Source organism: Zophobas morio, unplaced genomic scaffold (assembly GCF_036711695.1).
Source record: "Zophobas morio isolate AGI-343-1 ecotype UQ-CSIRO unplaced genomic scaffold, CSIRO_AGI_Zmor_V1 ptg000004l, whole genome shotgun sequence".
Classification (NCBI taxonomy): Eukaryota; Metazoa; Arthropoda; class Insecta; order Coleoptera; family Tenebrionidae; genus Zophobas; species Zophobas morio.
Genome location: NW_026972109.1, coordinates 17,932,501 through 17,947,195, shown reverse-complemented (window position 1 = coordinate 17,947,195; position 14,695 = coordinate 17,932,501). Strand labels below are relative to the sequence as shown.

Sequence of the window (14,695 nt, the reverse complement as noted above, 5' to 3'; positions counted from 1 at the left end):
TGAAAAATTATGGACTCATCATGCCTGTTTAAAATTGAAAATCGAACGGCAATAAAATTCTTAGCAAAAGATGGAATTGCTCTAAAGGGTATTAAGGGCAGGATGGTTTTTGTGTTTGCTGAAGCTTGTCCTTCACATTTTACTAAAAAAAATGATTACAGTTATTTCGCATGGGGTAAGAAACCCTTGAAGACGAATCAATCTTCCAAAAAAATCATGGCCACAATTTTTTGGGACTGTAAAGGCATGTTGTTGATTAATTTTAAAGGATGAAATACCACTGTCAACGCTACATATTATGGTTACTTATTGCATAAATTAGGAGAACGTATTTGGGAAAAAAGGCCGAGAAAATTAGCAAGAGGCGTTCGATTGCTTCATGACAATGCGCCCGTTCATACCGCATGTCTTTCTCAAGCTGCTATAGGGGCCTGTGACTTCGAGTAACTTGAGCACCCACCCTACAGTACTGACTTAACTTCGAACGATTATTAACTGTTCTCTAAGTTAAAAAACGACTTGCAGGGAAAACGTTTGGGACGGATAAAGAAGTGCAAACGGCAGTACTACATCATTTTAGTGATAAAGATTCAAATAATTTTTTTAAACGGATAGAGCTGTTAGTTGAACGTAGTTTTGAATGTATTGAAGTTAACAGAGATTATGTTGAAATATAAATATTTAATTTTTTTCCATCAGGTCTCTTTCTTTGTTAGGCCGAGAATATTTGGCGCTTACCTCGTACATACCAAATTTGAGAACAATCGGTCCAGTAATTTCAGAGATTACTTGTCTAATAAAAATGGATATAGACACCAGACAGACAGGCAGACAGACAGACGGAAACGGGAGACCACTTTTTTCGTAATCTAGAGGTCGAGAAAATATGAAAGTGGCAATTCGGCCGATGGACTTGTTCTTTACAAAATTTTGCAAAGACACTAGTATTAATTTGGATAGGAGCACTATAATAATAACAATATATAATATTCCTAAATTTTCGTGGAAATGGAGTGAGCCGTCCCTGATTGAATCAATAAAATAAATTGAGTCGTACTCTGTATTAGAAGTAAAAAATATGAAGGGAAAAATAAATCACAAGTAAAGACTTCATATTTTTGCATATTTCATGTAGGATTTATATAAACAGATACATTTTGATTAACGATTTATATGTTTCTGGTAACCTTAAAACATTTGCAACATTTTAGAACAATTCGTTTTGCAATTTCAAAGTAAAATTGTAAAATGTTGTTACATAATATAAACACGGATTCATAAACTAGAGATGGAGGAGTATGTGCTCTTATAAAATTTAAATAACATATACTATTGTAAATTTTGGAGATGACGTCATCGCATTGGTGGTGGGGATGATTAGACAAATTTTTGTCAGCATTTTATCATCTACATGATATTCCTAATATACATTCAAAATTTGACAACAATTGGTCCGATAGTTTTGTAGATTATCTGTTTAAAAAAAGCTGGAAACATCGAAAAAAATCATTTGAGACATTAAATTTTCCTATTTAAATATGGATCATCCTGACATAAAGGACCGTGTGGTTTTTTAAATTTTAAAAGTTGGCCATGACGCGTACGTCAGCTGTGGAATTCAAACGGCTGACGTAAGCGGCATGGCCAACTGGCGCTGAAATTTTTAAAAATCACCCGATATACAAATTTTGAGAAAACAAACTTACAAATTCAAATGGATTTTAAACACCCGATAAAAAAAAATCTGAGGAAATTTAATATAAGATGGAACAGCCACAAGGTTACGACTTCAGTTATAAGAAGACGTAACTTTTTTTCATTTAAAATTTTAACTTAAAAACAATATTGTGGATTACTTTAATAGAACAAATTGACTTAAATGTTTAATCGTATAATAGAGGACAAACTCGTGAAGAGATTATATCCATTAATGTTTTTATAATAATAATAAAATAAATTAACCAACTTTAAAGTAGCATTTGCGAGGATTTGATTAATTGATCATATTCTGGGTGGGGACAAATGTATTAATTTTAGAATTTACAATAGCATACTAATTATTACTAAATCAGATGAACCTGAGGCAATCGATAAAATGAATCTACTAATTAATTATTTTTAAAAAGTATACTCTTCAAACACAATCAACACTCAATCTCGAAGAGGATTTTTTAACAACTACTTATTTAATAATTTATCGAGATGACACAATCAAATTATTAGATAAACAAATTAATTCTGGTAATGTTCTATAATCCCTGAACTGATAGTAATGTCTTAACAAAGTTTTGTATACAGGTTATATTTATAAAGCAGACACCAGGAATTAGTAAACATTGGGTTTTTTTTTCCACGTGTTTACTGGAAGCCCCAATAATCCGCGTAAGTTTATTGGTTGCTTGAAAGAGACATAGATTCCATGAATTCGATGTGCAAAGACACACACAAGGCCAGGGTTATTATAATACAAATCATCGCTATTATATCCCTGAACGGTTTATGAAGGGCTTCCTACAACACTTTTGGAAAGTCAGTGTTCACTAATCCCTACTTTAAATTATTGTAATACCCACAAATCAACAAGGAATTTCACAAGATCGTTAGCTGCACCAGCTAAAATGTTTATAATTTACAAATAGTACACGTAACATTAATAAATGTTAACGTATTGGATTATGGTCTGGAAAAGTGGCAGTTACAGTTATCGCTCTTGTACCAGAAAGAAAGAAAATACCATTTTTCATTCCTAGTGTGTCGTTTATAAGATATATGTGCCGTAAAAAAAAAACAGTTCTTCTTCGAGCTCTCTCTCTGAAGCTCCACTCTCACTTGCGATATTCATTAAACCTGTCCCGAAAGCAGTGATTACAGAATAATTTTTTAAAAGATTTGGATTTTCGCTGATAGGTATAACCATTATAAAAGTAAATACATAAACTTGGCGCTGATGAGTGGCTTCAAAGTGCAAACGAGAGGAAAGTCTGTCTTTGGTAATTAATTACTTTCCGGATATGTCCTGTGACCATCAGGCAAATATTAATGGACTAAAACTTTTTCAAAGCTATTTTTCCAGTTGCTTTGAACAACCAAAAAAAAAAAAAAATAAATATATATCCGTCCCTCGAGATCAAAAGTTTGAAACTTACTTTCCAAGCGGAGACATCAAAGCAAAGTAGTAAACAAAGAACACTCTGTAAAAAGTATACTCTTCAAACACAATCAACACTCAATCTCGAAGAGGATTTTTTAACAACTACTTATTTAATAATTTATCGAGATGACACAATCAAATTATTAGATAAACAAATTAATTCTGGTAATGTTCTATAATCCCTGAACTGATAGTAATGTCTTAACAAAGTTTTGTATACAGGTTATATTTATAAAGCAGACACCAGGAATTAGTAAACATTGGGTTTTTTTTTCCACGTGTTTACTGGAAGCCCCAATAATCCGCGTAAGTTTATTGGTTGCTTGAAAGAGACATAGATTCCATGAATTCGATGTGCAAAGACACACACAAGGCCAGGGTTATTATAATACAAATCATCGCTATTATATCCCTGAACGGTTTATGAAGGGCTTCCTACAACACTTTTGGAAAGTCAGTGTTCACTAATCCCTACTTTAAATTATTGTAATACCCACAAATCAACAAGGAATTTCACAAGATCGTTAGCTGCACCAGCTAAAATGTTTATAATTTACAAATAGTACACGTAACATTAATAAATGTTAACGTATTGGATTATGGTCTGGAAAAGTGGCAGTTACAGTTATCGCTCTTGTACCAGAAAGAAAGAAAATACCATTTTTCATTCCTAGTGTGTCGTTTATAAGATATATGTGCCGTAAAAAAAAACAGTTCTTCTTCGAGCTCTCTCTCTGAAGCTCCACTCTCACTTGCGATATTCATTAAACCTGTCCCGAAAGCAGTGATTACAGAATAATTTTTTAAAAGATTTGGATTTTCGCTGATAGGTATAACCATTATAAAAGTAAATACATAAACTTGGCGCTGATGAGTGGCTTCAAAGTGCAAACGAGAGGAAAGTCTGTCTTTGGTAATTAATTACTTTCCGGATATGTCCTGTGACCATCAGGCAAATATTAATGGACTAAAACTTTTTCAAAGCTATTTTTCCAGTTGCTTTGAACAACCAAAAAAAAAAAAAAATAAATATATATCCGTCCCTCGAGATCAAAAGTTTGAAACTTACTTTCCAAGCGGAGACATCAAAGCAAAGTAGTAAACAAAGAACACTCTGTTAAAATGACATTTTCGAAACTTAATACATCTCTAGTACAAAACAAAACAATAATGTGTTACGAAAATGTCCTCACTTATCACAAACTGAGTTAAATTTCCACTAAAGCACGATGCATTTGGCGCTAATTCGCAAACTGTACTACATACGATAAAGCAGGAGTGGATTTCGCCTGCAATAAAACTCATTATACAACGGTTTTATGTGAGGGGTGGTGTAAAAACAAAGGCTTTCCAGAAAGAAGCTTTCCAAGTACCTCTCAAACTTTTATTTTTTGAGTGGTGTTTTGCCGGTATCGACCGTAAAAATTTCTATGGCCTAGGTGTTTTACCCCTCTGTAACATGTGGGGGATGAAACGTTGCAGGGTTTCGTTTGAGTTAACTGGTGACTCATCTCTGATTAGTTGAACCTTGTTTTCAAAACAAATTTAATTAAAAGAATCGCAGCTTCATTAAATGCTCGTTTCAAGCTTTTATTTACTTTCGTTATTGCAGGTTTTCGTATCAAGACTGGCTCAATTAAGCGTAATGAAGCAGCCTTGAAAACTGATATGATTTAATTAAGAATTGAATGGTTTTTATAAAAACAAGCATGCTGATTAATAAAGTGCACATTTTTTAGTTAGCTCGAAGGAATGTTGTTTTTTGGGCTTGCATAAAGGAATTCATTGAACTTGAATGAATGAATTTTACAAATTTTGACGTTAATTGCGTTTCTCTTTGTTTTCTTTTAATTTAAATTTGTGACGTTTTCAATAAATTATACACGGTATTTTTGAAAATTTATTCGTGTGATGATTTAAATTCTTACCTGGATTTTTTAACGCAGACTGTACTCAACATCAGTGCATTGACACAGGTATTTAAAAAACTTATCGTGAATAAAACCGCCACAAATAAAATCACAGACGATGTTATCACTAAAACTGTTTACAATGTTGGTGTTTTCAAAATTTTTTTTAGCAAAATAAACGTTTTGTTTACGGATTATGGGTAAAAAACACAAGTTTACAGGTAGTCAGGCAGCCATTTTGAAGCTTTTTTGCATTTCTCTTTTGTCACTACTGGATGTACCGCAGGTTTCTGTGTTTGAAGCTCGAAATTAAGGCGACGTTTGGTAGATGGCGCGCTAGTGGAGAATGTAATTTAAATTTTTATCCAACACCTCTTGATTATAAGGTCATAAAATTGCCGATTTTGAACACATTAGAAGGCCCATAAGTTACTAGTAGAATTATGAATTTATAATTAAACTGTTTTTTCATAATTAAACAGTTTAGAGAAAATTGAACAATTTATTGTACACAAAGAAGTTTAATACATAAAATTAGAATTATATGAATCATTTGTCCAGCTTCAGATTAATATTTATATTGAGAGATAAAACATTATTTGCTTCTTTGTTTGTCACTTCAATGTTGTTCCCACGTTCGTTTGGTTTTGTCTTCTCAATTTCAACAGTGACTGTCTTCTCACTCTCAACATTGCTTTCCGCTCTCGAATTTTCACCCAGGATCTTTTTAGCAATAATCATTTTTGCTGGAAATTGACTCTTCAACGTAGTCTTGTGAACTTTTGCTTTCTTTGGCTTGTGATTTTTAGATTCGTTCTTCAAAAAAGCGATCAATCTGCCATATTGCGAAATATCAGCATTTTCGTGAAGCTTTAATGGCGCTCTTAACATGGAATATTTTGTCCACATTGAAGAGGCCGCAACTCTTTAGCTGACGCTTCGCTTACACCAGAAGCATTATTTTCTTGCTTCCAGTTATTGAAGTAATTTAATTCCTTGTAATAAGCGTCTCTGGATTTCTTTAGTAACAAACTCGATGTGGCTTCTTCAACATCTTTCGCAATACTTTCCGGAAGAGCACGTTTTCTTTCCATTTGGATCAATATGACGAGTGCAGAAGCCGTTTTCTTTTTCAAAAATTTTCTCAATTTGACGCAAACAAACAATTTCTCGTGGCAACCACACGGTAACCAATTCATAGGCTACCAGCTTTTAACGATATTGAATTTTTGGGATTTTCATGATGCTTTAAGTACTGTTACTGAAGGAGGTGTTGGATAAAACTATGTATTACACACGTGTCTTAACAGCAAATAAGTCGTTTAAGAAAAATTAGGCCACTCGAGCAAGCTCTCGTGGCTAAACATTTCTTTCGCGACTTATTCGCCTTATAAAACACTTGTATAATAAATAGCTATTATTTTGGCGTTTTTGAAATCTAAAGTTATTATTATATTATTTAAAAAGAACATTCATCGCTTTTGTGGCACAAGCAATAAAACGGGTTCAGTTTCTTAGACAAATTATAACATCTGACTCTACGAGAATTATTTTTTTTAAGATATTTCATATACAGCTAATAATTTAAAATAAAATACAAAATACTTCTAAGATGATTCTGTCACATGTTAAAAAAATATATTAAAAATCCGCAATTTTTTAAGCTCTTTCAAAAACAAAACACCGTCGGTTTCCGAGATTTTTCTTCTTTCACTTTTTTTTGAGACACCTCTATGATTAACTCTAAAAACAGGAGTCTATGTATAAAAAACTGTATGTTCGAAAGCACGATTTGAACAGGAAAAACAAACAAATGCGATTAGCAATTTACTATGTCCATGATTACTTTAAAAAGTGCACAAATTCCCAGAATAATTGGTGTCGTAGTTTCTAAGGTAAAATATTCAATTTTGTGTTACTTGTTACCATTTTGAGTTTTAGTGGTGGATTAAGCGTAAACCACAAGTATAGACCCATATTATTTCGTACATTTAAGATAAGATTAATTTAGCAAAATTTTTGGGCTGACGTCATCATATTTTTGGTGGGGATGAAAAGAAAATTGTATTTAATGTTTTAGCAGCTACGGGATATTTTTTAAATATGTATTATATCTAAAATTTCACAACAAACTAATAGATAGTTAGATTTGACTATTTCCCTCACATCATGTAAGCTAATAAGAAGCCTTGAATTTAAATAAATCAACCAATCAGAATCGAATTAGGCGATAATTTTGCAAATTATCGGTAATTGCACTAGTGCAAATTATCGGTAATTGCACTAGTGCAATTACCGATAATTTTTGGTAATTTTTCTTAATGAACGAATTTCACAATTTTATAATTTTACAAAATTTATTTATAATAATTATTGATTGTACAATTGTTATATACATATTTGGAATTTTTACTTTCCTCTGGCTTATCTCCTACTGTTTCTTCTTGTTCATTTTGCCTCATACAATCAACTAAGGTAACATGATGGTCGCTATCCAGCTATAAATAAGATTTAATTGAAGAGGTACTAGAATGTTCACTAATTTTAGTTATTTGATGCTCTCCCACACCAGCTTTAGCTAAACAAGAAACCACAGTAGATCGATTGGAGTGATTTGTGATTTTAATTTTCTTCGTATCCAATCCTATTTTCTGGGCAGCAGACTTAGTCCATGTAGAAATTTGGTTTCTTCCAATAGGGCAATTTTTAAAGAATCCAACAGAATGTGCACTCTTCCATAAGGGATTCACTGTTAAAAACAATCGATCAGTGGTAATATTTTTGCCTCTTTTGTCCATCAATTTGCTAAACAATCTGTAAGTAAATAAATTGCATTAATATCTAATTATTGAAAAAATCAAAATTACACCTACCTAACTGGACAACGATCAGAGTTTTTCAGATTATTCGTTAACCACTTCTTTTCGCACAGTCGTCCGGCTCCACCTTGTGCTGTTTTTTCAAAAATAGGATCGTAGATTATACGTCCAGTTAACTCGCCAATATTATTTCTTTTTTCCTTGAAATACGTAACCAAACATTTAGCCGCTTCCCCGCCGCGCCAAGCAAGTTCATATGCTGCTATGTGATAAAATTTTCGTTGCAGACCGTCTGGTGTTTCTTCATCCCAAAGACCAACAATGTTCTCGTGTTCCTCGAGAGTTAAACTAGCTGCACTACGTTTTCTTTTATCAATATCACGCTGGAGTTCTTTTCGTTTTGCGTCATGTGCTTTTCGGGCGCTTGAAAATATGACGTCTGTGAACGGATCAAACGATACCCTATATTCTTCGTAATATTTCTTCTGCAACAGTTTAGCCACAGTATTCCACATAGTCTTTACAACTTCCTCTTTATAGTCTTCACCATTTAGCTTCTTCATATTAAATCCGAAGTCCTTCATTATCCTGGACAATTCTTTTATATTTGTGTCTCCATTTAAACAATATTTCCTTTCACTGCAGAAACTCTCAAATTGTTTCCAAGCTGAAGACCTCGATTTTTGGGTATTCAGGGGAACCAGATTTGCAATATTTTTGTCGATTTCGTGCACAGAACTGATTCCAAAACGATCGCACATTTTTGTAATGATTTTACACACAAAATTAATGTTTGTTTACGGATTGTTATTGTTTCTGTTGTTTCTATTAGATACGACGCACCACAACAATTTGATTTTAATGTTAGATTATGGGTTCAGCAACTTAATTTTTATTTTGGCTTGCTATTTTCGCAATTCGTCAAAATAAAAGTGGGTGGGGCTGTTTACAAGAAGTTGGTTCGGGAAATAGTTCTTTGAACACCCCTCGTGGCATGTCAAATTGCCTCCTAATTTTCTTTCGTGCACTTCGTGCACTCGAGCAAATTAAATTGTTGGCAATTTGACATGCACTCGGGATATTATACAGGGTTAGTCACGAGAGAATTACTTCTGAAAATTATTTTTACGCAACCCAAAATACTAATACCCTGTACCACTTGATATTATCTAAATTTAAAATGAAATGCCTAATCCATGATTGCTTTGACTTTGGCAGTGTCACTTTGACGTTAATTAATTTTTAACATTTTTTTCATCGTTGACTCGCCTCTAGAGCCCCATTGGATCGACGACATACAGTCAGATCAATCTGGGCTATACTGAAGCCGTAAGTGCTCTACCAATGTTGTCCCCCGCTAATGTGCATGTGTTAATTCGCCATCTCTGCGTCACCTAGAGCCTCTTCGAAATGCAAATCTGCAACCTCTGGACTTCTTCGGCCATCCATTTACAAAAAAGCCGTAGCATCCCCCCAAAATGCCCAACATTTTCAACAGATTAGTAGTTAAATTATTTACTTACTTGTTTGAGTTTGTGTTGTAATCTTTGAATAAAATGCCGTAAAAGGAATTTTTAGAAATAATTTTCTCGTGATTAATCGGTTGCAAAAGATCAAGAGGCACACTGACAAATTTATTAGCGGCGCCGGAGGAGATTTCCGACTGGCTGCGGTACCACCATTGACACTCGCGTAACCTCCTTTTCCACAATTGTCAAAATGAGATTGTCAAACTCAAAGCAATCATGGATTAAGCATTTCATTTTAAATTCAGTTAGTATCAAATGGTACATGGTATTCGTATTTTGGGTTGCGTAAAAATAATTTTCAGAAGTAATTCTCTCGTGACTAACCCTGTATATGAATAGATGTCCTGGAGGCGATTTCGGATTCGAAATTGACGAAAGATTTTCTACAATTTGACACAACGCCTCAGTCGACTTAACCCATTTTAACCAGATTAAAAAAAAAATTGAAAATTGTAATAGTAATTTACACAACTAGTTCGGGATAGCCTGCTTCCCGCATGAACGCTTGTTTGCGGCACGACCGAAGGGAGTGCCGCATTTGCGTGAATGCGGGAAGCAGGCTCACGAACGTGTTGTGTACAATATTTTTTGCAACGAATAAACCTTTAAACTGAAGAAATTAACTGTGAGTTATTTATAAACAATGGCGCCGTCAACACATCACAATGTTGACACTACGCGAGTATTTTAAGGTTACCATGGCAACGGGAAGTTAAATGCACGTGTGCGGGAAGTTCGAACTCCCGCACCCTGGTGAATGCACGAAAGCCATCAAAAAAGATCATGAGTGCAAAAACTAATTTTTCACCTTTATTTGAATAAATATCGCCACCGTAACTTCGGATTCATAAGTCTAATAGTCAGTCAATGCCTATGTTAACTATTTTTTTGGAAACATTTTGAAAATTGTGTAGTCACTTTTCACGATTATTTGACGAAGTGTCATGTCGTAGACTTCGGATTTATAAACTGACAGAACATTATCTCCAAATTTTAGTTGATTGAACCATTTTAAGCATTTTAACGATTTTTGGGAAAATTTTTGAAGATTGTATACTCAGTTTTCACGTTTATTTGATCAGATGTAGTAACAGCAACTTCTGATTCGTAATTGGTGGAAAATTATCTACAACTTGATACCAATTCTCGGGTGAATGAGTCCATTTTAACCATTATTTTGGAAAAATTTTGAAACTTATAAATACGCTTTTCACATTTATTTAAATACAAATCCTGATAGAGATTTCGAATTCGTAATTGACGGAATATTTTTTACAGTTTGACAGAAAGTCTCAGTCGATTTAACTCATTTTAACAAGTTTTTTTTTAATTTGAAAATTGTTACGTTTATTTAAATAAATAACGCTACCGTGACTTTCGATTCGTAATTAGCGGAAGATTATCTATAATTTAACAGCAATTCTGAGTCAATTTAACCCATGTTAACTATTTTTTTTTGAAAAATGTTGACAATTGTAAACTCATTTTTCACGTTTATGGGAATAAAGGTCGATTTCGGAATTTGTAATTGTCGAAAAATTATCTACAATTTGACACCAAATCTCGATTGATTGAACCCATTGTAACCACTTTTTTGGAAAAATTTTGAAAATTGTATACTTTTCACATTTATTTGAGCAGATGTAGTAACAGCAACTTCTGATTCGTAATTGGCGGAAAATTATCTACAACTTGATACCATTTCTCGGGTGAATGAGTCCATTTTAACAATTATTTTGGAAAAAGTTTGAAAATTATAAACTAATTTTTGACATTTATTTAAATACAACTGGTGATAACGATTTCGGATTCGTAATTAGCGGAAGATTATATATAATTTGACACAAATTCGTAGTCAACTGAACCCATGTTAATTATTTTTTTGGAAAAATTTTGAAAATTGTACACTCATTTTTCACGTTTATTTGAATGAAGGCGATTTCGGAATTTGCAATTATTGGAAAATGATCCACATTTTGACATCAAATCTCGATCGATTTAACCCATTGTAATCACTTTTTTGGAAAAATTTTGAAAATTATATACTCACTTTTCACGTTTATTTGAGGAGATGCAGTAACAATGGCTTCTGATTCGTATTTGGCGGAAAATTATTTACAATTTCATACCAATTCTCGGGCGAATGAGTCAATTTTAATCATTATTTTGGAAAATTTTTGAAAACTGTAAACTCATTTTTCACGTTTATTTGAATAGATGTCGTCGAGGCGACTTCGGATTCGTAATTGACGGAAGATTTTCTACAATTTGACAGAAAGTCTTAGTCGATTGAACCCATTTTAACAAGTTTTTTTCTTTAAATTTGAAAATTGTAAACTCATTTTTCTCGTTTATTTGAATAAAGTCGTGATGGCGATTTCGGAATTTGTAACTATCGGAAAATTATCTAGAATTTAACACTAAATCTCGATCGATTGAACCCATTGTAAACACTTTTTGGAAAAATTTTGAAAATTGTATACTCACTTTTTACGTTTATTTGAGCAGATGTAGTAACAGCAACTTCTGATTCGTAACTGGTGAAAAACTATCTACAACTTGATACCAATTCTCGGGTGAATGAGTCCATTTTAACCATAATTAGCGAAAGATTTTCTATAATTTGATGCCAATTTTCAGTAGGTTGAACCCACTGTAACCATTTTTTTGCAAAAAATTTGGAAATTGTTTTTTTTCACATTTATTTGAATAATGACGTAATGGCAGTTTCGGATTTGTAATTGCCGAAAGACTACAATTTAAGGTCTTAGTCGATTGAACTCATTTTAACTTTTTTTTTTGAAAAATTTTGAAAATTGTAAACTCACTTTTCACGTTTATTTAAACAGATGCCGTGATAGACACAATTTGACATCAATTTAAATTTCAATTAGGTTTTCCAACAAATTTGCCATCTCCACCAAAAATTTGATGATGTGATCTCAAAATATTACTAGGTAGATAAATCCTATTAAAATTTTATAAAATATTATTCTTGTTTATAAATCCGCCCCTCAGTTTTGTTCTTATACATGTACTATATTTTTGCTAAAATATTAAAAAATGTACGTTGGTATTAATGTTTTTGAAAAAACTTGATAACTTCAATATGTACAGTATAATTTGCTCCTTTATTGGTGCCTCAATCCATGTTTTCTTTTAATTCTTACATAGGATGCCTCAAAAATCTAGTATAGTAAAGTTATAACATTTTAACAAATCAGAATGTATTACCCTGTGTAATAATCATGATCAGTTAAAGATGTGTTACCAACTGTTGAATACAATGTCACTAAATTTTATTGTGTTTTACAAATACACGTTTGTTTGTGACCGACGTTCAGTATTCGTATTCTTTTCGCTTAATATTGTCGTATATTTGTCTTCAAAGTAGAAAAAAATCGAAGTCTCTCAACCTTTGGTCTTCGGTGGTGTAAGTTGTAATTTATTAATAACAGCGCCTGTGAAATCATGAGTGCTCGAATGGCCCCCAATGTCTTTAGTTCGTATTTTTCCCTCTTTCAAAACATTTCTCACAGCATTACTAATCATCTCACTGTAAAAAGTAAGATTGACGTGACGCAGAAGGAGTACAGAGCACAGAAGCATCGCAGTGGGATTAGCTACATTCTTGCCAACAGCTTCCGAATAAGTATGACGGGCACCCTGTAACAATATATAGTAGACGAAAGTGACTACTGCGGTTGCGACAGTAAATATGTGGGACGTTACCGGTTCAAACACGGCACTCTTTGCTGAGTACGAAGCTCCAGCCACCACTCCTGCGCCTCCAACCAATCCCGAGCATAAATTATCAAGAATGCTCCCATACAAATTGGGCACAACTATCACATCAAATTGTTCCGGCTTTGTGATCAGTTGCATGGTACAGTTATCGATAATCATGGACTTGAACTCCAGTCTGGGGTAGAGAAGAGACATTTCTTCACAACACTTCAAGAACAAACCATCCCCTAGCTTCATAATATTGGCTTTGTGAACACAAGTCACTTTCTTCCTCTTATTCTTCGTCGCATAGTCGAATGCAAACTTCGCAATTCTTCGTGATTTCTTCGCTGTCACGATCTTCAAACACTCTACCATACCTTTGACACTTTCGTGCTCCAAGGCGGAATATTCGCCCTCTGTTTGTTCTCTTATGACTACCAGATCTAGATTGTTGTGTCTTGTTTTTACTCCCGGAAGAGACTGCACGTGGACGACGTTAGCATAGAAGTCTAGAGTTTGTCGCAGTTTCATGTTGAGGTTCTGGAGTTCGCCGGTGCGGCTATAGTCAGGATATGCAGTTATTCCTTTAAGACAAACGCCATTTTTGCGAATCGATTCGGCGACTGTTTCCAGTGGGGTGCTCAAAGAAGGGTTCACTTCGGAGAAAAAGAGAGGTTCAAATGTGATAGGGACTTTAGCAGCGTTGAAAACTTCCTGCACGGAGAGAATAAGCTCAGGACCTACGCCGTCACCAGGAATAAGAGTGCATTTGATGATATCTGGAATGTTCTTGAAGAGGTTTAAGTGTTAGTAGACGAAACGGTTGTTTCCTTACGTGCGATGTGGTAGTTGAATAGGACCCATATTTACCAGATTTTGAAAAAAGGTTTTTTACTACTGGAAATTTGGAAAAGTTATGGATTAGAAATGACATTTGTCAAAGTGGTTACATCTTTTTTAAGGTTAATCGTCAATGTTGCATTTTATTTGTTGAGTGTGAGCACTAAAGTTGCAACAAAATTTGATCCATACTGGATGGACTTGAGCAAATTAGGATCGATCCGTGCAAATTTAATACTTTGTTGAAAATAGTGGTTCCAGGTTTAATTTTGCTAGAAATGATGGATGAACCAGATTAATGCACCTTTCTGTCCATTATTTGATGAAATATTGCAAACATTATTACGATTTCGTGATCCTGAAGATATATATTACTACTAGTAAGCCCCCTCAGAACACAACACATGTTTAATGCTTTTAGCCTGGTTCAAAGTAACTTTTAAAAAATTGGTCTAAAGAGTTTAGACAGTACTTCCCTCGCTGTCGGAAACTTGACGACTGCATGCCTATTGTGTTTTTTTTTCTCATTACATTTTTGTAGTGGGAATTTAAAAAAAAATTGCGATGACGTCATCAACATTTTTGCAAGGACACGTATATCAGTTGGGATAGATGTAGTGTAATACTAAGAATAAAATTATTATATTCTCAAATTTTCGGGAAAATGAATTGGGTCGTTTTGAATATTGATTTGTAATAATCAATAAAATAACGAAA

The 14,695-nt window shown here is 33.6% G+C and overlaps 2 protein-coding genes across 3 annotated transcripts in view; both read right to left on the bottom strand.

The window, feature by feature from the left end:
- Positions 1 to 5,303, bottom strand: part of LOC135144006 (protocadherin-like wing polarity protein stan) — a 53,275-nt gene extending 47,972 nt beyond the window's left edge. Inside the window, exon 1 of the mRNA XM_064075935.1 lies at positions 5,080 to 5,303. The gene's annotated coding sequence lies outside the window, so the exon portion shown is untranslated. The remainder of the gene's footprint in view (positions 1 to 5,079) is intronic.
- A 7,207-nt stretch (positions 5,304 to 12,510) lies between these two features.
- LOC135135496 (isocitrate dehydrogenase [NAD] subunit beta, mitochondrial-like) lies at positions 12,511 to 14,085 on the bottom strand. 2 transcript variants are annotated; one of them, XR_010281578.1, is made up of 4 exons: positions 13,974 to 14,085; positions 13,142 to 13,927; positions 12,644 to 13,075; positions 12,511 to 12,597 (listed from the first exon to the last, which is right to left on the bottom strand). XR_010281578.1 is itself a non-coding variant. In XM_064064566.1 (3 exons), the coding sequence occupies exons 1-3, from the start codon at positions 14,070 to 14,072 to the stop codon at positions 12,821 to 12,823; spliced, it is 1,140 nt and encodes a 379-aa protein (XP_063920636.1). In that variant the 5' UTR covers positions 14,073 to 14,085; the 3' UTR covers positions 12,567 to 12,820. The 2 variants fall into 2 exon arrangements, 1 of the variants encoding a protein (XP_063920636.1); XM_064064566.1 differs by having other exon boundaries at positions 12,567 to 13,075.
- Between the last annotated feature and the right edge of the window lie 610 nt (positions 14,086 to 14,695).